The sequence below is a fragment of the Thalassophryne amazonica genome, chromosome 6, assembly GCF_902500255.1.
Source record: "Thalassophryne amazonica chromosome 6, fThaAma1.1, whole genome shotgun sequence".
NCBI lineage: Eukaryota > Metazoa > Chordata > Actinopteri > Batrachoidiformes > Batrachoididae > Thalassophryne > Thalassophryne amazonica.
In genome coordinates, this window is record NC_047108.1 from 75,985,627 (window position 1) to 75,997,215 (window position 11,589).

Below are 11,589 nucleotides of genomic sequence, written 5' to 3' on the forward strand. Positions count from 1 at the left end.
TCACAATTGTATACATCACAATTGTGATATGTGTACAATTGTGATGTATTTGTTTTAGTATATTTAGTCATGGACATGATGAATATTGTTACCTGCTGGACTGTTTCTAATTTTGATTGGTATCAAAGGAAAATGTCTTCTGTGAACTGTCTGTATCTCAATATATTATTATTAAGAATATATGCAGTCATATTTTTATTGATTTTATCAATTGAAAAAAAAAATCATATAGATTCAGGTATAATTGAAAGATTTTGGCACTAAATTTGATCCTGTTTATAGTCAATTTTTGTTATAGTGTTTTTTTTAGGACATCATATTTATACAAATAAGTGTTCACTATGGTCCATGAAGTATAATAAATATATTAAAAGAAGTGTGACAGTGTATGTTGCACACGAATAAACCCGTACGATTTTTATTTTATAATTGGGCAAAAATGCATCTGTCAAATTTTAACAAATTTCCAGCCCTGATAGTGTTTTCATTCAGGTCCATTGGCAAAAATTTATTGTTCTCATTGTTATTTAATGAATGGAAAGTAAAGTTGTATGTCTCACAACATATGATAGGATCCGTGTCTCACATAATATGATTCACATCACTTTCACAGTGGATATGTCTGCAGTCATTGTTTCTCTGCTAAGTTACTCAGGTTTTTCCTTTAAATATTCACCCCTGTATGTCTGAGCTCTTTATTATATTCTTAATATTTCACTCAGTTTTTTTATATGTTGTAAATACTGCAAAATGGAAAATATCTGTAATTCTCAGTAAAACCTGTATCCATGTCAGCACAAACATACAGTTTGTCTGTACGGTTTATCTGCAGGAGGCGTCTCAGCTGCTCCAGATATTGCAGGCTCTGCAGCCACCTCTCTCGATTGATGGGAAAGCTGTTGTGATTGAATTTGCTAAGGGCTCAAAACGGTAAATATTCACATTCCCAAATCTGGTTGCCTGGTAAACCTGGGGAGCATCATCATTGCACAGTATGTTTTATACATATATATTTATTTATTTAAAAATTTAAAAAAAATTGCATCGTCAATGTTGAATATGGAATGAGAGATTATTCATGTGAATATAGTTTGGGCGGGGGTGGGGGTCAGTTGAATGTAAACCTGGTGAGTAGCGTCGTGTATTTTGTTAGGTGTTCACTATATACTGAATGCAAGGGCGTAGGTTTGGTCTCAGCTTTGGTAGGGACAATACCACCCCCCACCCCCCCGGCCCCCCTGCCCACCACCACCCCCTAACCCACTCATACCATTAGACGCAGAAGTACAGCATAATACATAACATATGACGACATAATGCTGAATAATTTAACACTTTATTTACAATATTAAGTGTGTAGGCAATTAAACAAATAGCTTAAATAACAAAATTGCACCCAAAATCACGAATCTATTCTATAGGCCTACACCTGAGAGAACAAGACAACAACAAAAAATATACTTGTGGAGCTAAAAAAAAAAAAAAAGGTTTTGCAACCAAGATGTATAATCTATTCTCTTCATCAATAATGCAGTTGTAGGTATCTGGCAACCTAATTTGCCACAAAAAAAAAGAAAAAAAAAAGGGATTTCCAATAACATATATGGTGTATTACGGTAAACGTAAGCCTGTGATGTCATAACGCAGAGGAAATACACGGAGGTCTCACACTAGTGCGCCGCTGATTCTCATTACCGTAAGTTCTCATGTAAGCCCTCACTCTGAAAAATTTCAACACTGACAGCAAGCCAAGAACCCATGCTTTCCAACAGTATGCTATATGTTGCATATATTATGGTAAAGTGCGTTCGGTGACTTTTGAAACGAGGGAAAACTATGAAAAAGAGCGCAAAACTGACAGAAAAGTACAGAGACAGACAGCAAACATAAATGTAGTAATTTTTGAGGAAAAGGCAGGGTGTTAGTGTCATTTGTGAAGATGTGTTTGTGTGGGTGTGCAGTTTATTTTAAGTGTGGCACACAGCATTGTTCGCAAGCCCCGCCCTTCTTGTTTTTCTGCACCGGAGCAGTGTTGCCAGATATGAAATATGAAACTATCGTACCAAAACCTCAAAATTATCATATTTTGGGAGAAATTATCGTACACAAACAAAACGCATACAACGTAGCTATTTTTGCGTTTCGTTTTTTTTTTAATTTACAAAGAATTTTGTCACATTTTTAAACAGTAATTATAGTAATGGGGAAACTATGGCACAGAAAGAACACAAATGCACAAGCAAATGCACTACCAGACTAGAAAGATTTTTTTTTTTCTGTGAAGGGACACAAACGTGTCAATTACCAGACTAGAAAGAGTCGAATTCAACCTTGAGGTCGCTGTCGTCATCCGATGCCATGACCACTTGTGCAGATTTTGTTGAACACAGAAAAAATGTTGACACCTCCATAAGGAACTTGAACCTTTTTTTTTATTATTTTTCTTGTATAAAAAAAAAAAAAAGATGTTGGCTGGGGAATCTTCCTGTCACAGCAGAGATAGGATGGGAACTTGTATAGAGAGGAGGCGGGCTTTCAAATGACTTTGTCCCGGTCGCCCAAAGCCAGCAGCAGCCCTGTGTGTGGTGTGTCTTTGATGCCGCCTGAGTGCAACGCCTGCAAAATGATTCTTGGGTGTCAGAGAGAGATGCGTGTTTGGGCAACCAACTGAAATTATCGTACATATTGGATTTTTTCCCATTATTGATCGTACAGAGGGCAAAACTATCGTACAAATACGATAATTATCGTACATCTGGCAACACTGCACCGGAGCCACCCATCCTCTGTGCTCCGGGACCTCCCACTTTACAAATGAAGCACTGCCTGCCACGAGATGCGCTTTGTTTACATCCATGTGAGAAGAACGTGAGCCAATGAAATTGCAACATGGTAACCCTGTCACTCTGGCACATCGAAGACACAAAACGTGATGACTAAAATTATAGTATCGAGTTCGCAAAAAAATAGTGAATGATTTTGATATATAAAAAAAATGCTAAATATTGGTAGGGACTATTTTGCCATCCCAAAATATTGGTTGTGACTTGTCCCTATGGTCCATATGCAAACCTACGCCCCTGACTGAATGACTATTTATTTAGTAGCGTTCCAATACAGGAATAGCAGTTTTAAAATGTCACACAAGTAAGCACCTCTCTTTACTATGTTTCTATTTCAGTGATGTATTTGTGACGGATACTAGCAAAGTTAGTGCTGCAACAGTGGCCAGCACAGCTATAGCTGCTGCACAGTGGGCTGTTACACAGGTAACTACTCTAAACGACACAAAACGTTGGGGTACAACACCTGTTATTTTTCCCCCTTAATTACTGTATTTAGGGTTGTGTTCTCACATTTTTTTTTCTTTTACACATTTCAAGACCTCACAGAATGGCTCAGAAGGCCGAGGCATGGATGCAGCAGTGTACCAGCAGGGGGCAGCAGTAACATACAGTCAGGAAGGACCTGAATACTCTGTGCGTGATAACACAGCATTCACAGCCCAAGCAGAGGCTGCATTACCGTGCGCGGGAGCTGCTCTGATTGGGGCATACACAGCTGGGGCATCTTCAGGTAGTATTTGGTGCCAAATGGCTTAAGCTCTACTGGATATATCTATGAAAACCAGCTGAACCTTTTGGAGGGAACCGGCTCTATTTATTTGTCCCTGGTGTGTGTTTGTCTGCAGTTGCAGTTTCATCTGAAGCAGTGACACCAGGAGGGGGTGTTGTGCAGCAGCCCATTACTCAAACACAGACTGCTCTCGTCAACACACCAACCATCACACCGTCCACTCGGGTACAAATTTATCCTTAATATTCTTTGTTTTCTAATGGGTTTTGTTCTTTCTTTCATTAGAGTTCTTTCATTGTCACTTCTTAAAATCTTTTTTTCATCAGGTTGAGATTATAGGAAAACCACAGCCAGCTGCTGCTAGTCAACCTGCTACCCCAGGGACTGAGCACGAACTCCAGCAATATCGTAAGTGTGTGTGTTTCCTTTGGACTTCTGGTAAAGAAAATGCAGTAGGTTTGTTTTCATGAAAGTATTGTAATTGATCAAACATGCTGAGGCTTGTGGGACTTACCCCTGTAAATACATGTTCAAAGCCACAGTGCTCGTGCATGTGAAGTCTCATTTACATTAAATGATATGGCTGTTGTAAATTCTGCCTCATTTGAGTGTAGACCAGTTAGTGAAAGTACATGCAACATACTAAATATGGTACAGAAAGGATGCCAGGAAGCCTGTAACACTTTCAGAGTTGTCATGGGTGTGTTGGTGTCTTCCCTCACTTGTCTTCTTCTTTGACAGTCACTTAGATTTGAGAACTGCCCATTTCAGGTTTATATGGAGTACAGTACTGTCTGAATTAATAACTGAGCTAAATAAAATAATATGAAGTAGCCTAAAATATATTCAGTGTCTTGTAAATATTAATGTATTCATCTTCATGTACTAACTTCAGATTCATTGCAGGTGTATGCAGAGGCAAAAATAAAACAAATGTCATTGTCTAAATACATGTGGACCTTACTGTAACACATTTGCTGTATTGTAATCGCATTTTTCTCACAATGATCACCGTATGTGTTTTTCAATAAATCGTGCAGCCTGGGTGTAAATCTTCAGGGCAGATACTGATTAAAGCTATCAGTTTGGTTAACCTTTTACAATTGACTGAAGGTTTCCTTTTGATCTCTGACCCTAAGTTTAACTTTTTGTGTCACTGGCTATAGCTGTTCCAGATGTTTCCACATATCAGTATGACGAAAGCTCTGGCTTCTATTATGACTCACTCACAGGACTTTACTATGACCCCAACTCTCAGGTAAAGTGTCTGTAGTGAGGCAAGTCTGAATGATGTCATTTTAATTTATTTTTTTTAAACGGTCCTTGATTAAGGTTTTTCATTGGTATTTCTGTCACATTATGCGCCTCACGCTCTCTTTGTAGTACTACTACAATCCTCATGCTCAGCAATACATGTACTGGGATGGAGAGAAGCACAAATACATTCCTGCTGATGCCAACCAATCCACCCCAACCTCGAGTGATAACACAGCCTCTTCAGATTCAACTTTTGCTGCTGGTGGGAAGGAGAAAAAAGACAAACCCAAGTCTAAAACTGCTCAACAGGTGCATTATAGACTGCAGACAAGTTAAACTGCTGGACAAGGATATACATGAAGATGTAAAGTAATGTGTGTTTTTTTTGTTTGTTTTTTTTTTGGTGGGGGGGTGGTGGTGGTGGTAATGAGAATTTGATTTAACGGCGTTAAAACTGTTTATAGCAGTAACAACACATTATAATGAGATTGAGTTAATGACATGAAATCATAACTGAGACTGTAAAAAAAAAACAGGACTCTACGGTATAACTTCCTCTAACTTGTGACTGTCCTCTTGGTAATATGTATATCATTTTAGATTGCCAAAGATATGGAGCGCTGGGCCAAGAGTCTAAATAGACACAAGGAGAACATGCGAGCTGTCGGCTCCTCCACCTCAGTTGGCTCTACAGCACAGCCCTCTGGTTTCTCAAGGGCATCTGGTCACACTCGCCTCGATGATCGCAAAGAATCTGCTAGTGCTGATGCAGGTTATGCTGTACTGGAGAAAAAGGTGCACAACTCTAACAAAGCCACATTTGAGTTCTGATATGCCTGTGAAGAAAAGTGTTCATTTACTTCACTTAACATAGTACTTACTGTGGTGTGACACTGACTTCTGTGTGGCAGGGGGCACTATCTGAAAGACCTCAGATTTTTTTGGACCACATAAAGCAAATTGCAGAGGTGAGATCTATTTAAAACAATGTGGTGTACATCCATTTATTATGTAACTCCTCACTTTGCTTTGCTTTTTTTATGATAGCGCTCCCCACCTCAACAGCAGGGTCTGGTCCCAGCCTACAGTGCAGAAACTGACAGTGAAGAAGAAGGAGGTGACAAAGAAGAGAAGGAAGGGAGAATGACAGATTGGGTTAAACTGGCCTGTCTGCTGTGCAGGAGACAGTTCCCCAGCAAAGAGGCACTCATCAGGCACCAGCAGCTCTCTGAATTACACAAGGTGTTTACAAAAAATATTTTTAAACCTAAAGTGGTCATATGTTCTACCCCTAAACCAAAGGTTTGGTGGTGGAAGGTCCAAGAATGATTGTCTGTTTGTTTGTCCATAATAGTTGTAAGAACAACTGCTCTTAAACCAGATGGTGGATTTCAGTGAACCTTCACACAATAATAGTGAACATTTGCCTAAAGGACAGCAATTCTGGGTTTGGCATCTTGAAGTGTGTGTGTGTGTGTGTGTGTGTGTGGTGGGGGGGTGTTCAGATATTTCAACTTTCAAAACAAAGGCTATACCAACATTGATTGTATAAAACATGCAAGCAGCTAGGGTAGGGGATCATGGATCTGTTCAGTCTGGTTAAAAAAAAGTCACTTTTTTCTTTTGTAGAATTTCTTTTTGACGAACCAACAGTAGCTTAATTGTTTTGAGATGTCTGATAGTGTTGAATGATGGAAGCCTTGTTTTCGGTCCTTGTAGTGCCCATGTGCTTTGTCATTACGTACTGTGACCAGCACTTGGTAACTAATCAAGGAGCACAGGACTCTGCAAGACTGCACATTTGTCATAACTAAATAGGGGTGTCACAATACATGTTTGTATTGAACCATACAGTACGCCTGTGATGTTCAGTTCACAGAACTGCATGCAGAATACACGGTACGACTCTGCACCATATGATTGTAGAGACAATGCTTATTTGTTTCTGCAAGTCATTGGCATTTCATCTCATGTCCACTGAGTGTGTGTCATTGTGGTTCCATGCTCATTGTAAGGAGCTCACCACACCCTCAGTCTGCTGTCTGTGTGTCTGAGGTGAAGAGGAAATGGCAAACTAGGCAGTTAAAGTGAGGGAACGGATTATTTTATTCAGAAACTTTGTGACCATAAATAGAATTGGTTAGTTTATCCTTTTCTTCCTGTGTGTACTGATACGTGTTTGTGTTGAATGACTGTCCCAGGATGAGATCTGCGTGCATTTAAGTTTACACCGAAAATGCCACCGACTTATTAATTTATGTTTTATATGAATTTGTGTAAAATTCCACAGGTGAGTTGGGCGCCGAATAGCGATACTGCGTACAATGATTTCAAATCTGTACAGAGTGAGGTTTTATGAGATGCCGTCATTTGCACAAAAGTAAAACAAAATGGGCAAAATATTGAAGGGAGTCTGGCTCCACACATCGCATGACATAAACAGACAAAAAAAACAAAGCAATGCGCTGCATAGTAACTTCATCCCAACAAGAATGACGAGATGTAATCCAATTCATAATTGTTTAATGAAAAAGAGAAATCTTACACTTTTCATCTCAGTGTTAAAGTGGCTGACAGCAGCTCTGTGCTGCTCAGATAAAAACTTATGTAACGAATTTGTACCGAACATGATGTCTAAACACAAATATGAACTGAACTGAGACTTTTCTGTACTGTGCCACCCCTACTAAATAGTGATACTGTGAATCCTTTCAAGTACTGTATGTACCCTTGGCTAAAAATTTTCAAACTTAATTTTCTGCTAATAGACCTCTACTGTTTTTGGCAAGCAGTGAGTTCAGTCAATATATACAAATAACAAAAACGGATATAAAACATCGTTACCTTTTTGGTCATTCAAAAAGGAATCGGGTGCATTATTTTTGAGCAGTATAGGTATTTTGAAAGATCTGCTGTTTAACAAATTGAAGATGGTTCTAATTATATGCAGCCCAAAAGCCCCCAGTTGTTTCATTTCATTGATACACATTTGCCATTCAGAGACTTTTAAAAGTAATTTCATGAATTTCTGGACTCTTCTATGCTGTTTAAATAGGCACATAAGTAAACCTTTGACCCACAGAAAATACGACAGTGTAAATTCAAATAAAACTCCGTAAGTAAGCACTGCAGCTGACTTTCCACAAATATTGTTTGCTAAAACTGAATATATGCTCAAATTGAGTTTGAGCGTATTTAGGTAAATGTATAGTGGGGGAGGGAAGGTGGCCGAGGGAAGGTAACCGGTTCAAACCCCACTCCTGCCATATTTCTCCATGTAATGTGGAGTTGTGTCAGAAAGGGCATCCGGCTTAAAACTTGTGCCAAATCAACATGCAGATCCACCTCAGAATTGCTGTGATTACCCCGAGTGAAAACAAGGGAGCAGCTGAAGGGACTTACTTTTATGTAAATTAGTGTAGTGCCCGTAGGAAGTTTGTATTCTTATAGAAAATTGTGAGCTTAAGTAGATTTTTCATGGATGGTTATATGAGGCTGTGTTTGAAGGTGGGATGTACAGCGAGGTGTACTTTTACATAGTTTTAACAAAGTGTACATTTGTTAAGAAGACATGGTTGACATTGAGACAGACATGCAAATACAGTTTTTTTTTTGTTTTGTTTTTTTTTGAGAAAAGATTGACATTCATCCAACATGGTCAGACGTGTATATACACACACAGAGATATAGGAAGGAATAAACACAGTGTACATGAAGCACAAACATAGATGTAAATACAGTAGTAATTGAAAATATGAGTTAGGCACATTTAGGTTTGTTGTGAAATATTGATTGATTGATAACTTGTGTTTTCATATATTTTGGCATTTAGCAAGGACACTGTTGGGAGTTGAACCCCATTCCACTAATAATGAAATACCACTACCGGTGCCTTTCTGGCTGTTGGGGAAAAGCAAAACAGTAACAACAGCAACAGCATGGTTTTTAAAAGTGTTTTTGAAGGGTCAATTTGGTTAGATTTCTTTTTTGAGGTGAAGTAAAATGTATGCATGGTGAAATATTGTAATAAGCATGAATTTGTTTTGGTGATCTGCAGACCGTTTTAGACATAAGGTTAAGTGGGAGGGGGAGTGTTGGCTTTTTAAATACTTGAAAGACTGGCCTCATCAATTGGATTTAGGGCTGCTATAACAGACTGATGCAGAAGATGGCAGCAATGCAACAATAAGAATGCCGGCTGCCGTTATCCGCCATAGAAGAAGAGGTGCACTTGATTTGTTCACAATGGAGTGCATTTCGGCATGAACAAAATGCCACAAAAGCTAATTAAATAATTGAATTAAATAAAGGTACTTAATTTACTAATTTTTTCAGTCAGTCGGTTAATCATGGACTCCATTGAATGTTCAGTTAAGGCTAAGATAACATTATTATTTTTTTTCAATTTAATTTCATTTATATAGAGCCAAATCACAACCGAGTTGTCTCAAGGTGCTCCACACAAGTAAGGTCTAACCTTACTAACCCCCAGACCAACAGTGGTAAGGAAAAACTCCCTCTGAGGAAGAAACCTCAAGCAGACAAGACTCAAAGGGGTGACCCTCTGCTTGGGTCATGCTACAGACATAAATTACAGAACAATTCACAGAACGAATATACAGGAAAAAATGTTGGTGTACAGGACAGGAGGGTCTCCAGCACAAATACCACACCCATCTCTGGATTTTGCTGCACCTTAAACAGAGAGAAAAAAGTAATACAGTATTATTTGCCAGCATTAAACAGGAAATACTAAGGTGATCACCGGCAACGTTAACTTGATTTTATTAACGGGCACGTTTCGAGAAGCAATGCATTTCCTGAGCGGGCCAACCCTGTAATGAAAATGAAGGTTTTGAAAATTATTCCCCAAAATTTTCATAATAAAGGATGCACATCATTGTGCCATGTGCAAGCCATATGCGAAAGCTGAGGGTTGATCTGACAAATGGCCACACACTCAGACGTTTCTTGCTTTATAGATGTTTAAATGCAACTCTAGATGTAGTGTCATATATTAAAGTACCATCCTTACCTGTAAGGTGTCTGAATGTGGCAAATGTAAAACTTGATTGTTGTCCTGTCAGCTTCAACCTTGTGTGTTTTGTTTACCTGTCTTCAGCAAAACCTGGAACAAAGACGAATCCAGCTGGAAGCAGTGAGCAAAGAGGTTTGTAAAGCATGTTGACATTTTCCAACAGTGCTATTATTTGTTTCCGCATCTTTCTTTTTTTGAAGCACAGACTGAAACTTTTTTATTATTATTTATTTATTTGTGCTTTCAGAGACATACTGATAGACTGGAGCCTCCTGAGCCAAAGAAGAGGATGTTGAACCCCCTGTATGTATTGGAGAAGCCACATATGGGCTCCACTGGTTGATGTGTAGTTTGTAATCATGTTGTACTTGCTGAATTTATGACACATCCCCGCGACGGCAAGCCTGACTTTTGTTGTTCTTTAAAAGTGTTCAAACTGTATTTGTCCTGTTGTTTTTTTTTTTGTAAATCTTGAAAATAGTATTGTGGACATAAACTCTTACCTCTGTGTTGTGATAAGTGTTGTGTTTCTCTGTGCGTAGTGACGGAGGAGCAGGTAGTAGTCTCGGTGCCAGGATGTTGCAAGCAGGTGTGGAGAAGGGGCTTCTGTTGCGCAAAATACCAGCGGAGTGATGCTTCGCTCTCTATCCCGACAGGACAAGGATGAAGCCCAGCACAAACTTTACCATTAACATTGAATTGATCTCTCTCCCTAAATAAACATTCTTCATTTTGGTTTTATTATTTAACATACCTCAACCGTGCTAATACACTCACATGTCATCCTGTAGCAGTGGATTTCAGGATATTGCACAGAATGCACCTTTATTACCCCCACCCTTGAACAGTGCAGTCTTGAGTTGTGTTGCTTCAGAGTTTGTGTGTGACAAGCTTGAAGTGGGTGAGACTTCTCCTTTTGGAAAATTAAAGATTGGTATAGATTTTTATGGCAGCAAATGACTTTTTGTAATATCACTATGCACCATAGATTTTTCTTTTTTTAAACAAGCCTTGTCATTCAGTGAATGATGTGGGTATGAGTTGTATATACATTTTAGAATGAGTGCTTTTATACTGCATAGAAAAGTGACAGTGGCCTCACAAACTGTAAAAGGTCACTTTAACACAGTAAGTGAAACTGTCATACAACAGGTGTGAGGGAAAAGTTATTGCCGTTTTTGTTCAATGATGTGATTTTTGTTGAACCCGTGTAAATTTTGTGTAACATCAAGTAATTTTATATGTGTGAAAAAGTCAGTAAATGTTTTGACATTTTTACTTGGAATTTCCTGAACTGTGTTTATTTATTTATTTTTTGCAGAACGGTGGTTTTTAAAAAAGAGGAATAGGTGTAAGTTTTGGTATGAGGCTTCTGGTGCAACAGTGGTTTTTAAAAAGAGGAATAGGTCTAAATCTTGTTATAAGGTTTCTGGTGCAACATCTTGTTTGCAGGAATTTGTAGAAGTTTCAAGTTATTTGTCTGCAAACAGCACAAGGCATCAAAGGCCCCTCCCCTCGTATGCCCGTGGTTTCCGTGACAACAGCAAACGCTGCTCTTGTGGAAGTAGATTAGCTGGTTAGCTTTGTATACTTCCAAACAATATTGGGTAAGTTAAATATTGATATATTTGAAAGAATTAGTAGGGATTGATATTTAATCATTTACCTGTCATGAAAAAAAAAGATTGCCTTTAACAGTACTTAGCTAGGTAACCTAT

At 38.6% G+C, this 11,589-nt stretch overlaps 1 protein-coding gene across 3 annotated transcripts in view; it reads left to right on the forward strand.

Moving 5' to 3' along the window:
- Positions 1–11,161, forward strand: part of rbm10 (RNA binding motif protein 10) — a 34,665-nt gene extending 23,504 nt beyond the window's left edge. For 2 of the 3 annotated variants that reach the window (XM_034172531.1, XM_034172532.1), the window contains exons 11-23: positions 833–930; positions 3,182–3,269; positions 3,384–3,576; positions 3,692–3,801; positions 3,903–3,984; positions 4,743–4,834; positions 4,960–5,142; positions 5,434–5,628; positions 5,745–5,801; positions 5,881–6,075; positions 9,956–10,003; positions 10,119–10,174; positions 10,414–11,161. In XM_034172531.1, the coding sequence (XP_034028422.1) occupies positions 833–930; positions 3,182–3,269; positions 3,384–3,576; positions 3,692–3,801; positions 3,903–3,984; positions 4,743–4,834; positions 4,960–5,142; positions 5,434–5,628; positions 5,745–5,801; positions 5,881–6,075; positions 9,956–10,003; positions 10,119–10,174; positions 10,414–10,504 (1,488 nt within the window). In that variant the 3' untranslated portion in view covers positions 10,505–11,161. The remainder of the gene's footprint in view (positions 1–832; positions 931–3,181; positions 3,270–3,383; positions 3,577–3,691; positions 3,802–3,902; positions 3,985–4,742; positions 4,835–4,959; positions 5,143–5,433; positions 5,629–5,744; positions 5,802–5,880; positions 6,076–9,955; positions 10,004–10,118; positions 10,175–10,413) is intronic. The other variant, XM_034172533.1, reaches the window with a different exon arrangement.
- Positions 11,162–11,589: the final 428 nt, after the last annotated feature.